Source organism: Eulemur rufifrons, chromosome 23 (genome assembly GCF_041146395.1).
Source record: "Eulemur rufifrons isolate Redbay chromosome 23, OSU_ERuf_1, whole genome shotgun sequence".
Lineage (NCBI taxonomy): Eukaryota > Metazoa > Chordata > Mammalia > Primates > Lemuridae > Eulemur > Eulemur rufifrons.
The window spans coordinates 11814003-11841510 of NC_091005.1; the positions used below are offsets into that span (position 1 = coordinate 11814003).

General features: G+C 46.8%; 1 protein-coding gene across 1 annotated transcript in view; it reads left to right on the forward strand.

Annotated features, from left to right (window-relative positions):
* The first annotated feature begins 1382 nt into the window (after positions 1–1382).
* SLC7A6 (solute carrier family 7 member 6) overlaps positions 1383–27508 on the forward strand; it is a 32804-nt gene continuing 6678 nt past the window's right edge. The window contains exons 1-6 of the mRNA XM_069497897.1: positions 1383–1414; positions 3036–3160; positions 5992–6044; positions 11916–12474; positions 24494–24619; positions 26807–26951. Coding sequence (XP_069353998.1) covers positions 11952–12474; positions 24494–24619; positions 26807–26951 — 794 coding nt within the window. The 5' untranslated portion in view covers positions 1383–1414; positions 3036–3160; positions 5992–6044; positions 11916–11951. The remainder of the gene's footprint in view (positions 1415–3035; positions 3161–5991; positions 6045–11915; positions 12475–24493; positions 24620–26806; positions 26952–27508) is intronic.

Here is a 27508-nt window from a genome sequence, read left to right on the forward strand (position 1 = left end):
GTGCTATTAATATAACTGGGTATGAGACAGCAAAGACAGAGGTCTGGGAGCCAGCAGATCTTGCATGCAGCCATTGCAAGGACAAGTGGACTGGCTGCTACTGAGTGACATAAGTGTCCAGAGCTGTCGCTCTGCCCAGCCAGGAAGGCTGGAGGAACTGATCTAAGAGGCAAAGGGTCAAACTCTACTGATGCAAGTATTGATATATACACACACTCATTCACACTTAGGGAAAGTGTTCCAAACAGAGGGCACAAGGAGGGTGGCACTAGTGAGGGGTCCTCAAGGCTGTCATTTCAGGCCTATAGGGAAGAGGATGGAAGGGTTTTTAGGCAAGAGAAATACGAAGTCATTCTAGTCTGTCTTTTAAGAGCATCCCCTGTGGCGATGGGATGGGTTAGAGCCAGTGGGATGGGGATTGGGAGGCGGTTGTGGCTGGGGAGAAGCAAACCATGGGCTGCAGGCCCTGCAGGGAGGGAGGAGGAAGGGTCTGGGGTGCTCCCCATCTCTGGCTGGGTCACTGGGTGTGGGGAGCAGAGGTTTGGGTGTGGTCTGGAACTAGAGGATGTGCAGCTGTGGACACACAGCTGGGAGAAAAGACTCCATGTCCCAGGAGAGAGACAGTGCTTGAGGTGTGTACAGGATGCTAAGGTGGCCGGCTCAGGGCTCCATGAGGTCAGGAGGCCCCAGACAGAGCCCCAGAGCTACCAGAGGAAAGGGAGCCCCAGGGGGAGGTGGAGAAGGAGCAGACAGAAGAAGGCGAAGGGGACAGAAGGGTGCAGCTCCCCCAGGAGGGGTGACAGCACGGTCAGGCAAGATGAGGACAGAGCCCCAGGATGGCCTGGGGTCAGCTAAGGAGGCCCAGTAGTGTCTGTGGGGGCCTCAGTGGCTGTGAGTCTGAGCTGTGCGTGTGGGATGACAAGTCCTCGGTGTATGTGTCTTCCTGGGGTCCCTTGGCAGAGGGTCAGCAGTGACCTGGGTGTGGAGGTTGTCTAGAGCTCCTTGTGTGAGCTGTGGCGGCCCCCTGGGCATGGGGCCCAGGCCAGAGGCCAAATATGAACGGGGTGTGGGGCCGTTTAGCGCTTCCCGCGGGACCGTCCATTGTGGAGGCCCTTGGAGGCCTCCTTTGACTCCAGGGTGGAGAGGGTGGCCGGACCCCTCGCGGGCCCCGGCGAGGCCGACTGGGGACTGCCCCGCAACTACACGCAGAGGCTGGGCCTTCGGCCCGGATCTCCGAGGCCGCGGAGTTCCCGGGGGCCGGAAGCGGCGCCACCAGTGGACCCCCGCGGAGCCCTGTCCCGACGCGGCACGCGCTGTCGCGATCCGGCGGCGGGTGACGTGGCGGGGCGGGGCCTGAGTGGCCGCAGCGGCCGTGGCGGCAGCACGACGGAGCATCCTGGCGGCGCTACCGGAGGTAACGGGCCTAGCCGGGCCCGAGGGAGGCGGGCGCGCCGGGGAGCGGGGCCGGGGCGGGGGCCGCGCCCTCTCGGCCCGCACTCTGCGTCGCCGCCGCCGCCGTGGGCGGGATGCGGGCCGGAAACGGCGCGGGGCGGCGGGCTGGGGGCCGCGTGAGAGACGCTGCTGCGGGCGAGAGGGTGACGCTGTGAATGTGAGAGGGACCTGGAGCCAGAGGGTGACTCCAGGAGTGTGTGAGAAGACTCCGTGTGTGCGAGAGACCTGAGTGTGGTGGTGACTTTGTGAGTGTGCGAGACCCGGAGGGTGAGGCCGTGAGTGAGAAGGAAGACGTGTGTGTGTGTGTATGTGTGTGTGTGAGAGAGAGAGAGAAGCCCTAGGTGTGAGGGTGATTGAGTGTGAGACCCCGAGCGGGAGGGTGACTCCATGAGTGTGAGAGACTGTGCGAGTGGCCCTGAGTGTGCGACTGTGACTGAGCGGTCGCGAGCACAGGAAGGAGGACCTGGCAGGAAGGAGGCCGGTGCGGTGTGGGGGAGACGCGAGGGCGCGGAGCCCGGCTTCGCGGGGCTGCTGCCGGCTGCTGTGTGGTGGAGGGGCGTTGGGCTAGGGCCGGCATGCCTCTGTTACGGCTCTTTTGAGTGTCTCCAGTGCCCTGTCTTTCTTGGTCTTGCAACCATCTCCTGTCATAAATGCCAGAAGAGATGTGTGAAACATTCTGAAAATTCTTTGCTGAGCACTAAGCAAACATGTTGTGTAATGGCCCGTATAAATAGGAATCAGCGTTTAATTTAACGTGATTTTGAGGACCTCTCGTGTGCATCGGGCTATGAGCTTGGTGACACAGTTAAAAAGAATTCAGTCTCTGCCCTTGATGTGGGGGGGAACCCCCAGCCAGCTTATCTAGTAAGGCCTGAGCAGAACGCCCGACATCTGGTGCCTTATCTCTGAGAGCTGCGCCCTGAATTTCAGATCTTGGAGGAGCAGACTTGAAAGCCTCCGTCTCTTTTTGCCAGCTGTGAGCCCTTTGGAAAGTGCCCCGGCTGCCCCACAGTACTGAGGTCCCGCGTGGTGGTGCATTATTGGCTTTTTCCTCCCAACTTTGGTCTCAGACTGTCATTCAGGTTGTTCTGTTAGATTTTCCTTCCCTGGCAAACATGTGGAAGGAAAACTACCAGACCGATTTTTCTCCTCTCGTCCTCCTTCCCTATCTGGCTGTGACATGTTTTTATTGCAGACCAAACACGTACACCAGTTATGTGACTGATCTCCTTGGAACTTCTTGGGAGAGGAAATTTCCTGACCTCTGTCCTTCCTGCTGTAGTCTTTAGGATGTAGATCTGTTTTACAGAAGTTATGCAAACGGTGGTCATGGGACCTGGGACTCGGGGGACTCGGGGACTCAGAGTTGCCCAAACATGCATGATTTGAGATGACAAGTTTAGTTCTCTGACAGGTTTGGGCTGGTTGCTTCAGTTAACCTCCCCTGTGGGTGTGATAGAACTTCTTTATTCATTAGGGCTGCCCCTGCCGGGCATGGAAAAGTTGGATTTTTCAAAAGGGAAATACCTTGCTGTTTGCTCAGTCCATTTTTTTGATCAGTTATCTCTCACTCTCTGTTGCAGAGATCACATAGCCGGGACACGCAAGTGGAATTAGGCCTTGCTGCCGAGACTTCGTCATCTTACTACCTGACCCGTTTATGATGAGGTGGCTTGTGAAAGTGTGATGTTTGCTTATTTCTTGACAGGTGAATATTGTTTCTACTAGCTTTCTTTTATCATTGTGATTTATAAAGAGTTTTTTTGTGTGCATACAATTTGTACACAATACTAGTAAAGAGAATGGCTCATACATAATTACCTGTTTTTTAGTATTACATGTTATGTAATTATAAAACCAAAGTATGCATTTATATTACATTGCTTTCTAAAGAGTAACCGTGGCGGTTTTTAAAGATTCTTGAAATGAGGTTGTTAAATAAAAAACCAAAGCCATCGAAAAGATTATGTAGCAAATACTGTTGAAGTGAGGATATCTTATCTACTGTGATTGGGAGCTGAATTTAATCTGGAATTTCCTGGTATCTTAGGCTGAAAAACAAACGTAAAGGACCACATAATTTTTGTTATTTGATAAAAAGAAGAATATATATTTATTTTTTAAGTTGAAGCATTGAAAAAATGAATGCATACTCGTTGTGGGAAATACAAAACGCAGACGCATAAATAAGTCCTGTATGTTTTCACCACAGTTAAGATTTTGGTGTATTTCTGTGATAATGTGAAATATATATCTGGTTTTCCTCTCCCTTTCCTGGCATTCCACTCCTAAAATCCTCAGTATCTATGTCTTTTTGTATGCTAATCTGGGTGGCTGCCCCTAGGTAGCTTCAGGATGGGGGCTGGTCACAGGAAAGACTAGAGCTGGGTTAGAGGGTTGGAACTTTTAACCCCACCTCCCAACCTCCAGGGAGGAAAGAGGGGGCTGAGGGTTAAGTTGATCACCAATGGCCAGTGGCTTAATCAATCATGCCTATGTAATGAAGCCTCCTTAAAAATTCAAAAGGACAGGGTTTGGAGAGCTTCCGGGTAACTGAACACGTGGAGGGTCCTAGAGAGAGGTTTGCCCAGGGAGTGCCTGGAAGCTCCAAGGACCCTTCCTCCATACCTCGCTCATCTGTATCCTTTGCAATATCCTTAATAATAAACCGGCAAATGTAAGTGTTTCCTTGAGTTCTGTGAGCTGCTCTAGCAAATTAATCGAACCCAAGGGTGGTGGGGGGTGGTCAAGGGAACCCCAAACTGAAGCGGGTTAAATATCTGGAGGCCTGGACTCGTGACTGTTGTCTGAAGTGGGGTGGGGGAGCAGTCTTGGGGACTGAGCCCTCAACCTATGGGATCTGACGCTATCTCCAGGTAGGTAGTGTTGGAATTGAATTAGATGACTCCAGCTGGTCTCCACTGCAGAACTGATTGCTTGCTTTTTGGTGGGGAAAAGCCTCCACACAACTGATCGTAGTCTTCTGTGTTGATTGTTGTGGTGTGAGAGCAGAGGAAGGACGGTTTGAGTTTTTCCAAACAATCTCAATAGCATTTTTCCTATAGTCTTTATCAAAGAGGTTCTAAATCCAGTTTGTAAAACTTTGTATTTGAACTTTGATAAATTCTGTGAACTAAAATAAAATCTTAAGGCTCCCCTCCACCAGCTGACTGAATGGACCCCCCTCTTGGCCTGGGGGCTATCCTAAAAGTAAATTGCCTGCCACGAGGAGGGAGGTCAGATATACTTCACCTTCTTGGAGACATCCTTTGTAACCCATTAACAGGCCTAAAGGTATGCAAGACAAACCTGCAGGTGCTCAATTTACACAACAAATATATGTCTGGTAGCTTGTCTGTTATTAACAGACCTCTTTATCTTAAAACATTCCAAGCCTTTAGACAAAGCTTCCTGTTTTTAACCAATTACAAGTCAAAGATTCTTTAAACCCACCTATAACCTGTAAGCGCCGCCCCCCCCCACCCGCCCAGTTCGAGATGGCCCACCTTTTCAGGCCATACCAGTGTATGCCTTCCATGTATTGATTTATGACTTTATCTGTAACCCCTGTCTCCCTGAAATATATAAAACCAAACTGCAACCCAGCCACAGTGAGTCCACTTGCTCAAGGGTTCTTGGGTGTGGCTCTGGGTCATGATCCTCAAATTTGGCTAAGAATAAATCTCTTTAAAATTATTTTACAGAGTTTGGCTTCTTTTCCGTTGACAATCTTTTTTTTTGCTTCTAAAAATTGCATATGACAGTTTCATGGTTAAATTTTCATGAGGAAGTTTTAGTGGTCTGTTACATTCCTGTACTATCTGCTACAGGAGCCTGGAAAATAGGATGAAAACCTGTTAGGAAACTTTACAAGTAGGGCTTAACATTTTTTTTTTTTTAAGACAGGATCTGATAGGGTACGTTGAATTATTTAATAGAAATTAGTTCCAACAGTGATTTCAGAGATTTCGGTGTTACAGAGAGTCTGAGAGACTGATACTGTGTGTTATCTTCACATACCACTTTCTCTTATCAATTGAAAAAAATTGTAGACAAAAAGATAGCCAACTTAGGAGGGTGATCTGGTAGAATTTTGATGACCCTCTTATAATATCAGGCCACCCAGCTGGAGGTAATGTCTTAATTATTGGCCCCTTAGGCCGGGCGCGGTGGCTCACGCCTGTAATCCTAGCACTCTGGGAGGCCGAGGCGGGTGGATCGCTCAAGGTCAGGAGTTCGAGACCAGCCTGAGCAAGAGCGAGACCCCGTCTCTACTAAAAATAGAAAAAAAATTATATGGACAACTAAAAATATATATATAGAAAAATTAGCCAGGCATAGTGGCGCATGCCTGTAGTCCCAGCTACTCGGGAGGCTGAGGCAGGAGGATCGCTTGAGCCCAGGAGTTTGAGGTTGCTGTGAGCTAGGCTGACGCCACGGCAATCACTCTAGCCTGGGCAACAAAGTGAGACTCTGTCTCAAAAAAAAAAAAAAAATTATTGGCCCCTTGAATCACTGATTTTCATCCCATTGTTGCAGAGGGTCTGCAGATCTACTCTGTGGGGACAGGATAGACAACGCCTCTCACACAGGTATGGACTGCTTTTTTGATATGTATATAGATATTGTTGTGACTAATTAAATGCAAATTAATTCAAAACCATAACTGCTGTCATAGTAGCTTAGTGTCATTATTTTTCTTCTCATCAACTGTTACCTGAAGAAAATAATCTGATGTTAACACATTAACTGCTTGTGAGTTGTATTTAACTCAGACTAGATTTGAGCCCGGGGCCTGGAGAAGCATATGTTACCTCACACATCTCTTTACCTTGAGACATGTGAAACTATTTATTTATTTATTTTTTTTGAGACAGAATCTCACTCTGTTGCCCAGGCTAGAGTGCTGCGGCATCAGCCTAGCTCACAGCAACCTCAAACTCCTGGGCTCAAGCAATTCTACTGCCTCAGCCTCCAGAATAGCTGGGACTACAGGCATGTGCCACCATGCCTGGCTAATTTTTTCTGTATATATTTTTTAGTTGTCCATATAATTGCTTTCTATTTTTAGTAGAGACGGGGTCTCGCTCTTGCTCAGGCTGGTCGTGAACTCCTGAGCTCTAACGATCCACCTGCCTCGGCCTCCCAGAGTGCTAGGATTATAGGCATGAGCCACCGTGCCCGGCCAAAACTAAGTTTTTTAAGTTGCAGGTAACTCATGCACAGAAAACAATAAAAAATAACAAATTTTTCATTAAATTAGAAAGGATCATTTTGTTTTCGAAGTTTTTATTCTATTTTTGTAATAAAACACTGTGGCCCCAAGGAAAAAAATTTTTTTCTAGTGTGGCAGTCAATGTGTTAGTATAGCTACTCCAGTTGTCTTTGATTAGTGTTTACATGGTACTAGACTACATATTGAGCTTTGCTTTTTTATCTAATCTGATAGTATCTTTTAATCATTGTGTCTAGATCATTTACACTTAATGTAATTATTGGTATATTTATTCTATTTGTTGTATATGTTCTTTTTTGCTTTTTTCTTCTTTTTCTGCCTACTTTTGGATTGTGTATTTTATTTCCACTGTTAGCTTATTATTTATACCTCTTTTAATTTTTGTAGTGGTTGTCCTAGTTTTACAACATGAATTTTTAGTAATATCTACCTTTAAAAAGCATATTGCTTCATATGTAATATAAGACCTTTGTAAAAGTATACTCCCAATTCTTCTTTCCTATCTTTTGTGCTATTATCAGACATTTTACTTTTACATGTACTATAAGTTCACAATACTTTGCTACTGTTTTTGCTTTAGGCAGCCAATTATATTCTAAAGTAATTAAAAATAAGCCCAAAATGTATTTTTTTATATTTGCCTCATACTATTTGATATTGCCCCACAGTTCTTACATGCTCTATTCTATTTTTTTCACTTTTTTCCATTTCCACTCCTGGTTTTCATTGCTCTGCTGAAATTCCATGTTTGTTCCTGCATGATGTCCAACTTTTTTTTTTTTTTTTTTTTTTTGAGACAGGGTCTTGCTCTGTTGCCCAGGCTAGAGTGAAGTTGCATCATCAGAGCTCACTACAACCTCAAACTCCTGGGCTGGAGCAATCCTCCTGCCTCAGGCTCTTAAGTAGCTGGGACTACAGACATGCTCCACCACCCTTGGCTAATTTTTGTATTTTTTGTAGAGATGGGCTCTCACTATATTGCTCAGGCTAGTCGGCCAGTCTTGAATTCCTGGTCTCAAGAGATCCACCTGCCTTGGCCTCCCGAAGTGCTGGGATTATAGACATGAGCCACGGTGCCTGGCTAGCTTTTTGATTGGAGCCTTTAATGTATTAATCATAGTTATTTTATATTCCCTGTTTGATGTTTTCAATATCTGGGTCATCTCTAAGTTTGGTCACTCTTGACAGTGGGTGGTTTTTCTTGCTTTTTTGTGTGTGTTGCTTGTAATTTGTTATTGATTGTTAAACCAAGTGTGTAGAACACACTAGGAAATGGGTACACCTCTTCTTTTGCTAGGCTGTTAGTATGGAAGTTTGAGTCCATTAGTCAGGAGATGAATTGTGCTTAGGTTTTGTTGTTGCTATGGTTAACGTAGGTGCACCAATGACTTCAAATTCCTCTGATATTTCCTGGCCGGCTTAGGGTTGATTTGCTGGAGGGAGGATTTTTCTCAAAATTTATGCTCCACCCTCAGATTTAGGTCTTCTTTTGCACGTCTGCCTCGGCGCAGTCTACCATAGCATTAGTGGTGGACTGCTGTTGCTTGTTCCTGGGTGGTTGCTAACCTGGTTAGGAGTAGCAGGGGATTTCTCTGGTGTCCTGGTTCAGTCTCAGTCTTAGGCAGACCCTGTTTCCTTGGGTCTCAGGGGTGTATCTTTCTGGGAGATTCTGCTACTCCTCCAGAGGCAGGACACTGCTAAGGGTCTTAACTAGAATTTCCTGCCCCTCCTCCAGGCATAGAGGTTTTTTTCTGTTTTACCCTGCCCCAGCTGCCTTGGGAGTGACAGAGTTTGCTGCTCTTTCCCCAGGGGTTTATAAGTTTTTAGTCTTTAGAGGAGAAGGGTTTTCCTCCTCCAGGCCAGCACTGTCACTGAGAGAGGCTTTCTCTGGTCTCCTGTCCAGTATTTCTTTTTTTTTTTTTTTTTTTGAGATAGAGTCTCACTCTGTTGCCCAGGCTAGAGTGAGTGCCGTGGCGTCAGCCTAGCTCACAGTAACCTCAAACTCCTGGGCTCAAGCGATCCTCCTGTCTCAGCCTCCCGAGTAGCTGGGACTACAGGCATGCACCACCATGCCCGGCTAATTTTTTCTATATATATTTTTAGCTGTCCATATAATTTCTTTCTATTTTTAGTAGAGATGGGGTCTCGCTCTTGCTCAGGCTGGTCTCGAACTCCTGAGCTCAAAGGATCCGCCCACCTCGGCCTCCCAGAGTGCTAGGATTACAGGCGTGAGCCACCGCGCCCGGCCCTGTCCAGTATTTCTTGTGAGCATTCCCTGAGGTCTCTGGAGAAAAACCTCTGAGTGTCTGTGGCTCATGCTAAGCCGTATTTGACATTTGGTAATTTGTTAAAATTGTATCTGAATTCTTCTGACCCTCTCTGTATGGTGGGTCCTATCTTTCTCCCACTGCCACAGGTGAGCTAGAGCTTGTATCTCTCTCTCATTGGAAGTACCTGTCTTTCCATCAGTTTCAGTCTAGTTAGTTACCCTGTAACCTTAGCTTTCTGATGGCTTTAAGAAAAGTTATGGTTTTATAGGTTCTCCAGCCTTTTTTGTCATTGGAATGATACTAATGCCTTCTCCAGCTTTCTACATCTTCAGTGGAAACTAGAAGTTGAGGACTTTTCATTTTATCCCAGATTTTATCTTCCAGTAAAATGAGTTAACCTCTCTTCTTCCCTTCCTCTCTTCCTTGTTTTCAGAATTTGTCTTTCAGCACTGTTAACCCCATTGAGGAAGGCCTCACATTTTATAGAAGTTTTATTGTCTATAATTTGTTGCTTACAAAAGATCAGTAAGGCTGTCTGGGAAGGTAGCTATTATCTTACTCTTACCTCTGGAAAAACTAAAGGTCAGAGAAGGGTGAGGTACAGGTAGCTGGTGAGCTCTAGTCTGCCTGTGGGGCTTCTGATCTCATGTCCATCTCATCTACATGCTGCCATAATGTGTGGTTGTGTGTTCTATGAGGGCATGGTCCATATCAATCTTGTTCACTGCTGTGAACCAACACAGAGCCTGGCATGATGTAGGTTCTTGGCAGATTTTGTAGAGGCGTGTGATGTGAGGTGTACATGTATAGGGGAGGTAAGGGGTGGCCTTGGGGTTGTGTGGCCAAGCCAGCCTGGGCCTCATTCATTTGCCCTCACTCTGTTCTTGGATGTTTAGCAGAGAGGTAGGGACTTTAATTACTTTTGACCAACAACAGGCTATGGATGACAGTTACATTTTGTTGTTGAATGAAAAGAAAGAGACCTCATCTTCCCTCACTTGTATGTGACTCTGCCTCTCTCCTTGGCTGAAGGAGGAGTCCTTCTTAACATTGTAGTAGGAACCTTATCTCTCATTCAGGTATGGGGCAGTGACTATGCTTGAGTTCTCCAAAAAAGGGCCACTGGGTAGTTTCACCAGAGTATCAGACAAACTTGATATAGCCGTATCAGACAGCAGTGCTGGGTTATACAAGTACAAAGGGAATGAATACCTAGTGGCCCCAGATCCTCGTACCAGCAGGGTCTGATGGAGTAGAAGAAGCTGGAGTGGTCACTGGGGTCAGGTTTCTCTGCATGTTTCTGTGTTGAGTTGGGTAGACAGCCTAGGTCTCTTTGCACCTGACTCTTACATGAGCATATGGGCTTCCCAGCTGTTTACTGGTTTTGTTCCCATGCATTCCTGGGCTCACCTGACAGACACGTGAAAACAAATATGTTTCCACGTGCCTGCCTAGGGAAACCTGCATGGCTTGGTGCCAGGAGTGAAAGGAAAAGTGGTGCTGCCTTAAAGCTGTCTCGTCTAAGCAGAGGTAGGCTGCCTCAACTCCTCTGGCACTGGGGGAAGGCTTACTGGTGGCCCAGAGGAGCTTTCTCCTTTGGGCTCAGGTCCAGACTCCGGAAGGGGTTTGGGATAGGTAAAGGCAGGAGTCTTGGGTGGGGCATGCGGAGATCGGAGTCTGCTCTGAGAACTCCTCATTCTGATGTGTCTGTGGTTCCTTTGCCCTGAGCTCCGTGAGGCCAGATTCTGGCACCTACAACTTTGTTGAGTAGAGGAGAGACTTCTGGGAAGGTGAGGTACTGATCCTGGTCTTATCCCTGGTAGTTAAACCTGTGACCTTAAAGTACTGACACCTGAGTGGGAATCAAATGGCCCACCAGATTCCTTACTCTAGCAGATGAGGTGGGATCAGGGGATCTGAAGCCTGCGTGGCACAAGAATTAAGTGAAGAAGAAGGTCACCCTGGGTGTAGGGTCAGGAACTTGCTTATCTTCCTTTGACAGATTCGGGGTCTGGTAGGTAGGTTAATGTGGAATCCAACTTCCTTGAGGTTTCTGGATTGGCCCAACTAATCCAAAGGTGGGGGTGGGGGTGGTGTGCCATCTCTACAGGATGCCTTCTAACACCAGATCCATAGATAAGAGAAGCCTTATAGTCTTGGTTGGGTGGCAGGATGCCTGGGTCCTGTGCTGGGAGAATCTCTTTGCAACCCCAGATAGTAGTGAAGTGAGGAGCATGCTGAGGGGTATGTAATCCCTTTCTTTTGGGTAGTTTGGGGAAAGAAAGATGTTGACTGGACAAGCAGCAGTGTGGGGTCAAGGTGAGTGTTGTGGACACAGTGATTCCTAGGTGTGCATTTTCATGAGGGACCTGTTCTTGGTCTAGTCTCTGTAATAGTGATAAGCTCTTGTCTCAGCATCTTCGTGGCCCTTCCCAGAACCTACTGATGTTCTTTTCCCATGTGAGAGTAACTGCAGATGTCTCCACATGTGGCTAGACACTGCAAAAGTCTCTGTTTATGTTTGGTTAGAAGTGAGTGGCAGGATTACCTGGGAATGGACAGTGAGAGGCCTTTCAGGCTGTGTACCTGGTGCAGGGACTCTGGTCTTCTCTGCAAGTCAGGTCTGTGGGTTTTAAGCTGGTAAGAACAGAGCAGAAGTTACCTCAGGGAGAATCAGGCTGTGAACAAACCTAATGCCAGCCTGTTGTGGGCAGCAAGACTGGTACCTCTCCTTGGACTTTGCCATCACATCATGCCTGCGCTCTCATGGCATCTTTCTTGGGAGCAGTGAAGGTCTATTTCCCTGTGTCCTGTGGTGGGAACTGAGAAAGACCTGTTGTATTTAGGGCTGTGTGTATGGCATGCTGTTCCTAAGCAGGAGGTGGGCAGGGAAACCTGGTTTAAACCAGAGCCTCACAAGCTCCTGCCATAGACTGACATACTTGTATTCTTGCCAGGCCACAGTAAACATAGGTGTGCAGGAAGCATTTGCCATGGAAGCCAGGGAGCTTGGGAGCACCACCCCCACCTACCATCTCATCCCTGATGCCAGCCAACCCAGGATGGAAGAAGATGTCAGCTCACCACCTCAAAACTCCATGGAAATTATGCAGCTGAAGAAGGAGATCTCCCTGCTGAATGGAGTCAGCCTGGTGGTGGGCAACATGATAGGCTCAGGGATCTTTGTCTCACCCAAGGGTGTGCTGGTACACACTGCCTCCTATGGGCTGTCACTGGTTGTGTGGACCATTGGTGGGCTCTTCTCTGTTGTGGGTGCCCTTTGCTACGCAGAGCTGGGGACTACTATCACCAAGTCGGGGGCCAGCTATGCTTATATTCTCGAGGCCTTTGGGGGCTTCATTGCCTTCATCCGCCTGTGGGCCTCACTGCTCATTGTTGAGCCCACCAGTCAGGCCATCATCGCCATCACCTTTGCCAACTACATGGTCCAGCCCTCCTTCCCCACCTGCAATCCCCCGTACCTGGCCTGTCGTCTCCTCGCTGCTGCTTGCGTATGTAAGTAAGGGTCGAGGGTGGGAGGATGTGTGGGGGTTGGAGTACTGTAATAATGGTACTTTGTCTTTGAGTAGCATATCGTACTGTTTAGAGGGGGAGAGGCATTTTATCTTTAAAAAAAATTTATATTTGTTGGTGGGGTGGTAAGAAGTGGGGTTCAATTTCCTTTTTTTTTTTTTTTTTAATTGAGACAGTTTCATTCTGTCACGCTGGGTAGAGTGCAGTGGCCTCATCATATTTGACAGCAACCTCAGACTCCTGGGCTCAAGTGATCCTCCTGCCTTAGCCTCCCCAGTAGCTGGGCCTACAGGTGTGAGCCATGACGCTTGGCTAATTTCTCTGTTTTTAGTAGAGATGGGGTCTCACTCTTGCTCAGGCTGGTCTCCAACTCCTGAGCTCAAGCAATCCTCCTGCCTCAGCCTCTCAGAGTGCTAGGATTACAGGGGTGAGCCACCTCCTGGCCTGGCCACATTTTCTCTTTTGAGGAAGTAGTTTCACCAGAGTCATTTGAGCCTGAGAGACAAGTAAACATAAAGGATGGAGGTGGGAGAAGTTTGAATCTCTTCATGGCTTTTGGTGTGTCATTCTTCCTCTCTTGGCTGACCCTGAGTTCTGTTCCCTGGTCTGTGTGACAAGTTGATACACGTCTCACATTTGTCTTGTCAGGTGTTATGGTTGGAGTCAATATCACCAGTTGTAACTTAACCCAGGAGAAACCATAAGTATTGTAGCCTTTATTCTGCTGCTCAAAAAAAAAAAAAAAAAAAAAATGTGTTTTACCCCCAGCTTTTCATCTTAAAGCAGTTTAAAGGCAGCTGTGAGAAAATAGGCTTCTCTAGACTGTGGGAGTCTAAGGTGTTATACTGCAGGACCCCCTCCTTCCTGCCACTGCCACTCTTTGTGGCCTGTTCTAAGCAGCAGGCACCACACCAAAATGGCTTTTTCCCACTGCTGTTTCAGATTTCTTTACACTGACTTTGTAAACAAGCTCTGCCTGCAGCTGGTGAGAGGAAGATGGCTCCTACCCCATATCTGAGTTTCTAATGATAGAATCTGAGAGATCCCAGTGTACCCCACTTTATTTTCCTTTATCTCATATGGGGTAGTAAGGAGAGAAGATTGCTGTGACTTTATCAAGCCTTGTAGAACCAGCATGTAGCTGAGAAATAGCCCAGACTTTCCTGTGTTTCTTAGCACTCTGCTGCCAGAAGCACTTAATTACACTCTGTTCTTTCCATATCTCTGTTTGCAAAAGCTTTGGCAGCATATATAGTTTATCCACAGTGTTTAAAATAGATTGAGAGTACCTTGGAGTTAGCTTTAAAGGACTGTACAATATCCATGCCTCCTAACTTGAAGGAATTTGTTAAAGACAAATCATAAGGGGAGCCCTCCATATTTCTTGGGACAGTGAGGGGGAATGGATAGCCCTGGGAGGAGGGAAGATGGGTACTTGGCTATATGTCTGACAGGATTTGGTGAGGGAGACTCTGGCCTGACCGAGCTCTTTAAAAAAGGGATAATTTTGTTGGCTGGGCTTGGGGGCTCAGGCCTATAATCCTAACATTTTGTTTGTTTGTTTGTTTTGTTTTGAGACAGAGTCTCGCTCTGTTGCTCGGGCTAGAGTGCCGTGGCATCAGCCTAGCTCACAGCAACCTCAAACACCTGGGCTCAAGCAATCCTCCTGCCTCAGCCTCCCAAGTAGCTGGGACTACAGGCATGTGCCACCATGCCTGGATCATTTTTTCTATATACTTTTAGTTGTCCAGATAATTTCTTTCTATTTTTAGTAGAGACTGGGTTTCGCTCTTGCTCAGGCTGGTCCCAAACTCCTGACTTCGAGCAATCCTTCTGCCTCAGCCTCCCAGAGTGCTAGGATTACAGGCGTGAGCCACCATGCTCGGCCCTAGCACTTTTGATGGCTGAGACGGGAGGATTGTTTGAGTCTAGGAATTCAAGACCAGCCTGAACAAGAGCGAGACCCTGTCTCTACAAAAAATAGAAAAATTAGCCAGATGTGGTGGCTTGAGCCCGTAGTCTTAGCTACTCAGGAGGCTGAGGCAGGAGGATCACTGGAGCCCAGGATTTGAGGTTATAGTGAGCTATGATGACTACCACTGCACTCTAGCTTGGGTGAGAGAGTGAGACCCTGTCTAAAAAAAAAAAAAAAAAGAAAAGAAAGGGAAAACTTTCAGATTATAAAACATGTTCATTAAGGATAAAATTATCAAAGGTCAAGCCCTTGGAAAAGAAAAAAGAATAAATTAAAAAAAAAGGATAAAATTAAATTATCCTTAGATCACCCATAATCTACTACCAAGAGAAGAGTACTTTTCTTTTCCTTTTTTTTCTTTTCTTAGAAATTGGGTTTTATTCTGTCGCCCAGGCTGCAGTACAGTGGTGTGATCTTAGCTCACTGCAGCCTCGAACACCTGCACTCAAGTGATCCGTCAGCCTCCAGAGTAGCAGGACTACAAGTGTGTGCCGCCATGCCTGGCTAATTTTTTTAAAGAAGAGTACTTTTAATAGTTGGATAGTGTCTTATTCTTTTGTAGAATTGGCTTATTATACTTTGCTTATAACTTCATATCCTGCTTTTTAAACTTAGTATAGCATGGGCTTTTCCCCATTTCTTGAAATGTTTTTCAAAAGCAACATATTTTAGTGTTTTTTTTTTTATTAAAAGATAATAACATGGACTTTATAGACAATTTGAAAAACGCAGAAAAATAGAATAAAGAAAATTAGAATTGCTCATGATTTTACCTCCTAGAGAACTGTAGTTACTATTTGGGTAAAATACCTTCCAGTACTTTTTTATGTGTGCATATCTGCCTTTTTTTTGGAGGGGGGGTAGAGAAAGGGTCTCCCTCTGTCACCTGGGCTGGAGGATGGTAGTGTAATCGTAGCTCCTTTCTGCCTCAAACTTCTGGGTTCAGGCAGTCCTCCTGCCTCAGTCTCCTGAGTAGCTAGGATTACAGGCAGGCATCATTATGCCCAGCTAATTTTTACATTTTTTTTGTAGAGACAGGGTCTTGCTATGTAGCCCAGGCTGGTCTCAAACTCCTGGCCTCAAGTGATCCTCCTGCCTCGGCCTCCCAAAGTGCTGGGATTACAGTTGTGAGCCACCATGCCTCACCCCATATAAGTATCCTTGACATATACCTTGTGGTTTGTATACTGATTTTTATTTTTAATTTTTTGTTTTTTGTGGGTTTTTTTTGTTTATTTGTCTTTTGTTTTTTGGGTTTTTTTTTTGTTTGTTTCATTTTGGGACAGGGTCTTTCTCTGCTGACTGTGCTTAGAGTGCAGTGGTGTCATCATAGCCCACTGCAACCTCAAACTCCTGGGGTCAAGTACTTACCTGCCTTAGCCTCCCGAGTAGCTGGGACTACAGGCACACACCACCATACCTGGCTAATGATTTATAAAATTTAATATTTAATCTCTTTTATCAAATATTCTTAGAAAACATGGTTTGGGGACACATGTAGCATGGTGGTTCAGATCACAGGCCCCCATGCCAGACTGGGTTTGATTTCCAGTTTTACCATTGACTAGCTGTTGACCTTGGGGTGTTAAATAACCGTTGCCTCGGTTTTCTCATTTTTAAAATTGGGATATTGGTAGTACCTATCTCAAAAGATATTGTGAGAAATAAATGAACCAAGACGTATATAATGCTTCTTTCTGCCTGGCATACATAGTAAGTGCTGTATAATATTATTGTTATAAATAATCCTGTTGGGGAGATCTTTGTATAATATATAACTCATTTGTAGAGTTTCTGCATATTTCCTTAGGATAGAATTATACAAGGGAAATCCCTGTGTGTAAGGAAATATACTGTTTTAAGATTCTGCATATGTTAGTTACTTTCTAGAAAGTTTTGTGAGTTTGTGCTCCTATCTGAGCATCTGAGATTGCCTGGGCATTGGTCTGTGATGGGTTTACAATGAATTCAAAGAAAAACCAAGTTAAAGGGCACTGTTGTATATAATTTTTGAGATACGGAAGGTTTTTTTTTTTTTTTTTTTTTTTTTTGAGACAGAGTCTCACTCTGTTGCCCGGGCTAGAGTGCGGTGGCATCATCATAGCTCACAGCAACCTCAAACTTCTGGGCTCAAGCGATCCTCCTGCCTCAGCCACCCAAGTAGCTGGGACTACAGGCATGTACCACCATGCTTGGCTAATTTTTTGTTTCTATTTTTAGTTGTCCAGATAATTTCTTTCTATTTTTAGTAGAGATGGGGTCTCACTCTTGCTCAGGCTGGTCTCGAACTCCTGAGATCCACCCATCTTGGCCTCCCAGATTGCTAGGATTACAGGTGTGCCACTGCACCTGGCCAGAAGATTTTTATTTTGATTTTTGTTAAATATTTTTTTCCTTTATGATGTTTCCCATATTTTTTGTGCATAAGAAGCCCATCCCCATACCAGGAACTGATCTTTTGATTGGAGGCGAGGCCTCACTGCTTAGAAATGCTATGTCATGGTATCTCCTAGCCACTTTCACTCAACATGTACTTTTACCCAGATTCCTCAGGATCTGAATTCTTGAAGCCCAGCCTTTTCTAGAATCCAGACCTGAGGGCAGGAACTTGTCAGAGACAGGGCCAAGTCATAAAACCATGTTCCAGTCTAACCGACTAGGCTTTAGGGTCAACTCACTTCCCTTCTTGGAACTTAGGTTCTAGAATCAGGCTTTCAACAGCTGGGATATGCTGAGAGGAAGTCTCCTTGAGCATGGGTGGCAGTGGGTGCCTCCTGGTTTCAAGAGACATAAATTGGAAGAGACCAATTAGGTCATAATGAGGGAAAATGAAAACAAAGGTCTGCACTGAATCCAGGGTGAGGCTTCAGTAGGATAGGAGAAATTTAGTCTTGAAATTGAGACACGAGAGGGGTCCAGCTTGTTGGTTTGGAGACTGCATAAAGAAATTATAGCTGGCCGGGCGCGGTGGCTCACGCCTGTAATCCTAGCACTCTGGGAGGCCGAGGTGGGTGGATCGCTCGAGGTCAGGAGTTCGAGACCAGCCTGAGCGAGAGCGAGACCCCATCTCTACTAAAAATAGAAAGAAATTATATGGACAACTAAAATATATATATACAAAAAAAATTAGCCAGGCATGGTGGCGCATGCCTGTAGTCCCAGCTACTCGGGAGGCTGAGGCAGTAGGATCGCTTCAGCCCAGGAGTTTGAGGTTGCTGTGAGCTAGACTGACGCCACGGCACTCACTCTAGCCCAGGCAACAGAGCGAGACTCTGTCTCAAAAAAAAAAAAAAAAAAAAAAAGAAATTATAGCTATACCAGGCTAGACAATTGAAGTTCCATCCTAGAATGGAGGGCCCAGGAAGTCTCCATATAACCAACACTGGGTAGAGGCTGCAAGCTGGTGACCGATAGATTTATGTGGCCTATATAGTGTTCTAAATAATTGCAAATTAGTTGCCAACATTTGAAAATCAGGACCTGTCCTTTCACTTGAAGAAGCAAAAGTTCTGGCAGCCTTGTACCCAAATTGCTGCCTGATACAATGAGTTGGATCTGAGTAGTGGTCGCTCCCTTTAAATGGAGTGTATACTCCCCAGTCCACTACAGCGCCCCACTTCCTCTTGTTTTATACCCGGGCTTTCTTGCCTGCTCATTCACATTACTTTCTAGGTTCCTGGAGGCATTTGTGTTTCAGATCCTGGCTTTCTGGCTACACCACACCCCATTCCCAGGTTGCACTGGCAAGGAGGTCCAGACAGCTTTTCTGGGATTTCGGGCTGTCTGGCTACTAATGAATTCCTAGAGCAGTGGTTCTCAGCTAGAGGGGAGTTTGTTCCCCAGGAGACATTTGGCAATGTCTGGAGACATTTTTAGTTGTGACAACTGGGAGAGGGTACTGCTGGCTTCTACTGGGTAGAGGCCAGGGGTGCTGTTATACATAATACCATGCACAGGACAGCCCTGCACAATAATCTGGCCCAAAATGTCAGTAGTGCTAAGATTGAGAAACTCAGTCCTAAAGGTACGCTCTGTTCATATGTGTTCTCAGGTTTTGGAATCTTCTGTGTTGGGGTAGGGCTTCAGGCTGGTGACTGAACTCAGTAAGCTTAGGGACCTGTATTCACTTATGGGCCTGTATGGGGAAAATTTTGTTTCTTGAGGTACATAGGGTCCCATCTTTGGCAAGGTGACCAGCAGTATTCTCTCTAACCGGGGCACCCAGTATTGTAAGAGTACTCGATTTGACTGCAGAAGGGTGATGTTTCTGACTTGGGTGTTGTTGGTCCATTTGTTTGTCTTTGTGGGCTTTGACCTAGGGATCCTGGCTGTTGTGTTAGGATCACATACATCATTGTAAAGTATTTGTAGTTGACTTGAAGATTTCAACATGGAGAAAAGGGTCATTGCTGACACAGTGGTATCAAAGCCCAGGGCTTGCTCACAGCCCAGACTCTATTCCCCCTGCGAGTTTGTTTGGTGAAGTTGACAATGAGGAGGAGGAGGAAGAGGAAGAGGAGGAAGAAAAAGACTGCCAAGGGTGAGACTGAAGTGAAGAAACAATCTATAATGACCCCTGAATATCTTTCCATTGTTTCTTGCTGTCTTGGATTCAGGCCCCATCAGGGTCCCAGTAGAAAGTATATTCTGACCTATTTTGGTCCGTTGTTGGCTATGGACAGTTTCCATGTTCTGAGAGTGATACAGGCCTAAGGAGGACTGGGTCTTGATCTTAGTTGCTCAAAGACTCCAAGCCTATGTATAGTTTGAATGTTTTCATAGTAAGACTAAATGTATTTATGTAATTAACAACAAGGATACTTTTTTCTTTCTTTTCCTTTTTTTGGAGACAGAGTCTCGCTCTGTTGCCTGGGCTAGCGTGCCGTGGCGTCAGCTTAGATCACAGCAACCTCAAATTCCTGGGCTCAAGTAATCCTTCTACCTCAGCTTCCTGAGTAGCTGGGACTACAGGCATGCGCCACCATGCCCAGCTAACTTTTTCTATATATTTTTAGTTGTCCAGTTAATTTCTGTCTATTTTTAGTAGAGACAGAGACTCACTCTTGCTCAGGCTGGTCTCAAACTCCTGACCTCGAGCGATCCTCCCACCTTGGCCTCCCAGAGTGCTAGGATTACAGGTGTGAGCCACTGCACCCGGCCTAAGGATACTTTTTAAAAGGCACGTATGTACACTCCATATTTATACACATCCCAGCAGTTAGTTCCTGATTATGGGATCTCCATTTGGAAGGATTCACCTCCCCTGCATTGTGACTCTTATAGAGCATTTCACTTCTAATAGACTTTTTTTTTTTTTTTTTTTTGAGACAGAATCTCATCCTGTTGCCTGGGCTAGAGTGCCATGGTGTCAGCCTAGCTCACTGCAACCTCTAACTCCTGGGCTCAAGCGATCCTCCTGCCTCAGCCTCCCGAGTAGCTGGGACTACAGGTGTGCACCACCATGCCTGGCTAATTTTTCTATTTTTAGTAGAGACAGGGTCTCCTTCTTGCTTAGGCTGGTCTTAAACTTGTGACCTCAAGCAATTCTCCCTCCTCAGCCTCCCAAAGTGCTAGGATTACAGGTGTGAGCCACCGTGCCCCACCACACTTCTAATAGACTTGTACTTGGTTCTCCCTCATCTTTTTTCCTTCACCCACCTTTTGTGTTGTTATTATTGTTTAGGATTGTACTCCTGTGTCCTTGAATGCCCCTTTATAACACCCAGCCTGTTTGTGGGAGGAAGATTTTCCTCCCCTCCCTGTTGCCTGTGCAAAAAGGGAGCTGTGACTTTCAGCATAGCTGGGACTTCAGCTAAGGTTGCTAGGCCTTCTCCTCATCAGAAGAGAATATGAGAGGCAGTTGTGTCAGAGGATACATACATATTACTCAGTATTAGCTTGGGTTTCAAACAACAGGAAAGCTAAAGCAGCATGGCTCAAACATATTGACGTTTATTTCTCTCACATGTTAAAGGTAGGCAGTGTGGCCTGGATGACTTCAGTTCTTCAGGGAGCCAGGTTCATTCCTTCTGTCTTACTGTCCTGCCAGCCTCAGCATGTGACTTCTAGCCCTTGTCATGTCTGCATTGTAGCTAACAGGAAGGACAAAGAAAGGCACACCCTTCCCTTTAAAGACACTTCCTGAGGTCTCATACGAAACATTTGCATACATCCCTGGGGGAAAACCTAGTTACATGGTCATACCTACCTGCAGGAGAGGCTAGAGAATGTCAGCTTTATTTTGAGCAGCCATGACTTCAGCTAAAATTTCTATTACTAAGGAAAAGGGGAAGGACAGATATTGGAAGATAATTACTAGTCTCTGCCACAGAGAGACTTTGGGGATTTGTTTCTGCTTGGATTTGGGTTTAGATCTGCTGTTGGAGCACTTCTTTCTCAGCAACAAGCTCCCAGAGGGCCTTGAAGATCCTCCCATGGGTTCCATGCTACTTGGTGCAGACTTGTCCAGGAATAAAATGAGATCAGAAGAAGGGGAAAGGCTTGGATGTTTTAAGTGTGGTAGTTGAATTTGAGCGTCTGGCCTGAAGGCCCAGGCCTGTTGTCTGTGTTTGAACTCTGATAGAGCTTATGGTGAGCTAGGTGGGGCTGGGTTCTGGGAAGCATGGAGGGGTGGGGATCAGATGGAGAAATTTGGTTTCTTTTTTTTGTTTGTTTGTTTGTTTTTCAGCTCATTAAGGGGGTACAAAAGATCAGGCTATATACATTGCCCATGCCTCCCCATCTCCCCGAGTCTGAGCTTCAGTTGTGTCCATTCCCTAGACAGTGCACATCACACTCATCATGTAGGTGTGCACTCCTCCCCTCCCCCCACCCCGTCCCCCACAGTCAGAACTTTAATCGTGTCCATTCCCCAGGCAGTGCGCATCACACTCGAAATTTGGTTTCTTAATTGGAATCAGGAAAACAGTCAAGGGACTTGGCTTCTGTTTGGTAGACTGTTTTTGGAGCTCTCTGGTCTCTGGCAGGGCCGAGAGTAGAGTGAGGCAAGGGAGGCACCTAGGGACAGCATTTAAGGAAGTACTGGCTCTCAGGTTCTTGCTCATGGTCCCCTGAGAGTGAGTGCCTCCTTAAATTTTATACTCTAGGCACCTACTAGGTTCACCCTGACCCTGGCTCTGCTTTCTGGCTGTACTTTGTTGCTAGTGAATTATTTTTATTTTTATCGAGAAAGAAGCATATGTGCATGGTAAGTCAGTGAAAGTATGTAAGGGCACACAATGGAAAAAGGCTCCCTCCCTCTCCAGATCTTTAGTCTTCCTCCCTAAAGGCAACTACGCTGACCAGGTGGTTTTGTATCATTCCTGCTGGTCTTTGAAATGAGCTCTACAGGGACTTCCAGGAAAGCTGCCTACATTCATTAGTTTAGCACATAGTCATTGAATTTCCACTGTGTGTAATATTTGCTTGTGTGCAGAGAGGACCCATCCTGTGGGAAATCTGTAGCAGAATGGAGGGAAGGAGAAGAGGCAGAAGTGAGGAGTGCCTGTCAGTGGGTGTGAGGAGTGTCTCAACTTCTCTTCCCCATCCTGGGGCTACAAACAAGCCCAGTAAGCACAGCCAGGATATGAGCAGAAAATCTCTTTCTCCTGGGCTTAAGCAATCCTCGTGCCTCAGCCTCCAGAGTAGCCAGGACTACAGGCATGCATGCCCCTAACCCCACCCCACCCCACCCCACCTCCTGCCTGGCTTCTGTCAGTCTTTCTCTCAAAGCTGCATATCTCTCGCTTCCACTGCTTTTTGTGGTCCTGCTTTCCTCTGCTTATTTTTGGTTTCTGTTCCTCTATTACTAAGGGCTTGTATGTGACTTGACTTGCTGTGGCTTCCAACTCTTAGATTTAGTTTCTTGGTTTTCCAATTCTGTGTTCCTGGGAGAGACAATCTATTAGGCTCAGCTTGGGTTTAATGTCTGGCTCAATCGGCTGTAATAGGGAAGGGGGAACAATTCTCAGGAAGGAACTGGACAGATACCTCAAGATATGGTTAATGTATTGCACAGGAATCTGTGGATTACAGGTGGCTGTTAACTAGGTAATCCTTATGTTAGCTGATGTAGGCTTAGCCCCACACAGAGAACTTTGATCGGCAGGGGTCATCCATGGGAAGACCTCCTAGCACCAAGCATTGTTTTAGGCATCTCCCCTGCCCGTTGACCATTCTCCCAGAGACCTGTGCCTGCCTCATGACTGAGTGGTAAGCACCTGTGTTATTTGCCAGCATACTAAGTGAAAGCTCTTGAAAGCCATCAAGGCTGTGCTGTCTGTGTATTTCCACAGGCTGGCCCTAGGCACTTCTTTCCCTTGGAGTGGAGGAACATCCAACTTTCTGACAATTTGCCTTGCCTTAGGGAATTGGTTAAGTGAAAGTCATCACCACCTTGATTCCAGCCAGGGTTCATCATTTCTCCTCAAAGAGGAGAGACCTACTTGAGACAAATGTCCACGTGACCACAGCATTGGACACTAAGCTGTGCTGTAAAGTGGCAATGTTGTGGGGTTCAGGGAAAAGAGAGCTCAGAGAGGGCCTGGCAGGTATATTTGGGGAAGGTTTTACGAGGAAGTGGGGGCTGAGCTAGACCTTGAAAGTAGGAGTCGCTGTTGGCTATGGCAAGAAGAGAAGGGGAGAAGACTTTTTTTTATTTTTTGGAGATACAGTCTCATTCTGTTGCTGCAGCTAGAGTGTAGTGGTGTCATGATAGCTCACTGCAACCTTGAATTCCTGGGTACAAGTGATCCTCCTGCCTCAACCTCACAAGTAGCTGGGACTACAGGCAAGTGCTACCATGCCTGTCTGATTTTTCTATTTTTTTGTAGAAAAGGGGGGTCTCACTCTTGCTCAGGCTGCTCTCGAACTCCTGACCTCAAGCAGTCCTCCCGCCTTGGCCTCCCAGAGTGCTAGGACTACAGGCGTGAGCCACTGCGCCCGGCCAATTTGCTAATAACATTTGAAGTGCACATAAAAGTTTGGAGGCTTAGAGGTGGTATTTAGAAGTGTCACTGTGTTCCTTCTTGCTGTAGAACCCCTTGGGTATTGCTGTTGTGTCCTCCCCAAGGGTCAGCGCCATCCTTGTTTAGTGGTGGCAAAGTTCTAGGATACTCAACACATGGTGCAGATGTCACTGAGGTGTGTGAGGAGCTGTAACTTAAAGCGAGCAGTGCTGACATGAGCCTGTGAAACACTCCATTGGCCTCAATTCTCCATGGACCTCACTGAGAATTGGGAGGTTTGGTTAGGAATGAGGGTAGGGGCGAGCAGTGGGCTTGGAAATGTTAGTCTCTCAGCTTCAGTTTCCCTATCTATGCAATGAGAATAGGAATGTCTATATTTGGGGCTTATGAGAATTGGTAGAGAGGATATATGTGCAATCATCAGGCACATAACAAATTTTTTGTTTTACACTTACATGCAAAACATTGTCTAATTCCTTAGATGACCTGCCATCTGCATTCAAATTTACCTTATTTATTGATGGGTCTCTTTTGTTCCCATTCTCTCATGTGGCCGTAGATAGGTCTTGTGCTTCTTGTGGTTTGGAACCTTGGGAGTCTGAATGGGGAAGAGCGAGTAAAGTCAGCCATTCCTGGGCCTGGGGGGAGTTTCCACAACTGGAGCTGGCTTTCAGAATGTGTGAATATGTGTTCACTACAGCTTCCGTCATAATTGGATCATAAAAGTAATCTGTGGGGACAGAGTGGCTCCTGTCTGTGATCTATGACAGCCAGGTAGCAAATACGAAGACTGGGCCCTCGTGACAGGGAACAGAAATGCGTGGTTATTTTGCAGCCTTTGTATGTTTGAATGTCAACAGTGAGGGGACATTCACGTGTGCTGTCAGCTGCGGCAGGTGCAGGGTGTCCCCTCATTTTCTTTTTCTCCTGTTTCTCACAGATCCATTGGCCCCTCTGCCTTAGGCGGGAAGGGCCAAAGTGATGCTCTCTGTAAAGAGAGGTTGGGCCTCTGTGCTCTCTCAGTGCAAACCTGTGAGTGATTTTATGGTTTTTCTCCTAGGTCTGCTGACATTTGTGAACTGTGCCTATGTCAAGTGGGGCACACGTGTGCAGGACACGTTCACTTACGCCAAGGTCCTAGCGCTCATTGCCATCATTGTCATGGGCCTTGTTAAACTGTGCCAGGGTAAGAGGGGCCCAAGGTGGGAAGGGGGGGGGATGTCTTCAGGAGTTCCTCTGGATTCCCTGAGGAGGACATGGGGACTCTGTTAGTTTTACCACTCATCTCTTTCTGTGTACATGCTAGTATGTGTCAGTGAGTACGAGAGGTGACAATAAAGTTCTTCCTGGGCTTCTTGGGCCAGGCTGGCTCGGCCAGGTGGACATTAGTCAGCTCCTCCCTCGGGGCTACTTTCCTCTATGGAGGCTGGGAGCATTGCAGGAAGCCAGCCAAGACCCTAGGAGCTCTTGAAGCTTGGGTCATAATTTGGTCATAAAAGTATAGGGATAGAGTGGCTCCTGTTTGTGGTCTGTGACTGCCAGGCAGCAGGTAGGAAGACTGGGCCCTCCTTGAGTGGGACTGGAAATGGGTGGTTATTTTGCAGCCTTTACTTTTCATCTGGACTCGCATTCAGCATTCCTTCCCAAAGGCAGCTCTTGGCAAAATATGAAAATATTGTGAAATTGGCACTGTTTTTCCTGTATGTTGGATTTAGAAAGCTTTTCATTCCTGGATCAGAGCCAACTGGCAGTGAGGGTAACAGGCCTATAAGATCTCCTGGGCCCTTACAGAAGTCCGAGGTGTCTTTGTTTCACAGTCTGGTTCTGTCACCCAGGCTAGAGTGCCATGGCGTGATCATAGCTCACTGCAACCTCAAACTCCTGGGCTCAAGTGATCCTCTTGCCTCGGCCTCCCTGAGTATCTGGGACTACCAGTGCGTACCACTGCACACAGCTTATTTTTCTGATTTTAGGAGAGATAGTGTCTCTCTTGCTCAGGTTGGTCTCAAACTCCTGACCTCAAGCGATCCTCCTGCCTTGGCCTCCCAGAGTGCTAGGATTACAGGCACAAGGCACCGAGTCTGGCCCAGAGGTGTCTTTAACCAAGGATGTCTCAATCATTTCACAACCCAGTTCTCTAGGCCATCAATCCCCAAATGTGGCTGTGTTATAGTCACCAGGGGAGCTGAGACCCTCATCTCAGACCTATTAGATCACGTGCTGGTTGGTTTGTTGTCTTATAAAAGCTGCGCTTTTAAGAAGTGCCTTCAGTGATTCTTAGGCAGCTGTTCCAGCACCTTTGTGCACTTACACCAAGTTAGTACAACTAGCCATCTGGATGACCTGGTGACTCAGAAGCATATTGGGGTCAAACTGGGTTGTTGAGCAATCCTCCCCTCAAGGTCTGTGCCTTAGCGAAGCACTGCTGTGTGTGATGACTGATACCCCTGGAGGATGGGGTCTCTATTTTCCCTTCTCTTGTGGCACGCTCAGCCCTTTTTGCCACATTGATAGCTGGGTCTAGGTTTTGTCCAGGGCGTGATAACAGGCTGCCTTAGAAGTCTGGATCTTGTTAAAAACCCCAGTGTGTCCAAAAGATGTATGTCCTGGGAAGCTGAGTGCTAATCCTGGGCTTTCAGGTCTGTAGTCTCCAGAGACCTCCAAGGAGAATGACAGGTGCCTGGGCCTTGGCTGGCTCCCTGAAGGCTAGAGATGGCCCAGACCTAGCCCAGGCACATGGAAAGCTAAGAAGACCCCAGTGATTTCCTGCCCCCTGAAACCACAGCCACTGCAAGCAGAGTAGCAGTGTTCTCGCCATGAGACTGATAAGCCCATTGAACCAAATTGTGCAGTGGTCTGGGCCCACAGAGGTGGTTCCACACAAGTTCTAATTATCAGTGAAAAATAACTGCTTTATGTGTGACTGGGCTCTTTGTAAAAATAGGAAGAAGAGCTGTGGCCTGCTGTGAGGTCACTTGAAGGAAATGGAAATTCTTTAGGGTTTTGGAAAAAGTGTTGTCATATCAGAGGGCAATCAGAACTGCCTTTGTTTTTCTGAGATTGCCTAGTTTTACTAAAGGGATATGAACTTTCCTAAGGGAGTGGGTGGGGTGGTAAAGTACAGGGAGCTAGTAGTTGTTGACCTTTTGGTGTTAAATTATGTTTTTTTCTTCCCCCTGCCCTCTTGTTTTTTCTTTCTTTTCTTGTCCCTCCCCGTCTTCCTCCCCCTTTCTCCTTGTTTTCATTTTCCCTTCCTCTTTGTTACTGTCCCTCCCCATCTTCCTCTTCTCCATATACCTTCCATCTGTCCTCCCCCCTTCTCCTCTGACCTGTCACTTCTCCCTGAACCCCTCACCTGCCTTTGCCTCCACAGGACACTCTGAGCACTTTGAGGACGCCTTTGAGGGTTCCTCCTGGGACGTGGGAAACCTCTCTCTTGCCCTCTACTCTGCCCTCTTCTCTTACTCAGGTTGGGACACCCTTAATTTTGTAACAGAAGAAATCAAAAACCCAGAAAGGTAAAGGCGGGATCACACTCTCACTCCCCAGCTTGGCTGGAACTCCTGCTGATAGTGGGCATGCTTGCCCTCTCCCCTCTCCTTCTCCCGCTGCCTCTCATACTCCCTTCTCCTACTCCCCCTTCTCCAGGTAGGAGGGGCTGAGTGCTAGGATGGAGTGAGTGAGTGAAGGTGGAGAAGCCTTTGGGTCCTAGCCCACATGTTCACACTGCAAGGTCCCCAGGGTCCTTCAGTGGGACCCAGCTGGGGCGAAGGTGTTAGGACCTTGCACCCTGATGCTGAGACTGCAGCCTGCAGAGCCAGAGCTTATTCTGGCCAGCTGGGTTCCCAGCCTGGCCTCTAGTCCCCAGAGGATAGAGTTCCTTGTCCTGAGATGGAGGAGGATTATGAAACCCTGTGGGACCATTGGCTCTACTGTGGCAAAGATCCAATATTGTTCATGACCTATCTTCACAGAGAAAGGTCTCTCTCTCTCTCTCAGTAGAAGTAGCCCAGGGCGTGGGATGCTTGCCCACCCTAAGCCACAGGGGAAGATGAGTCTGCCTCAAAGACCTAGA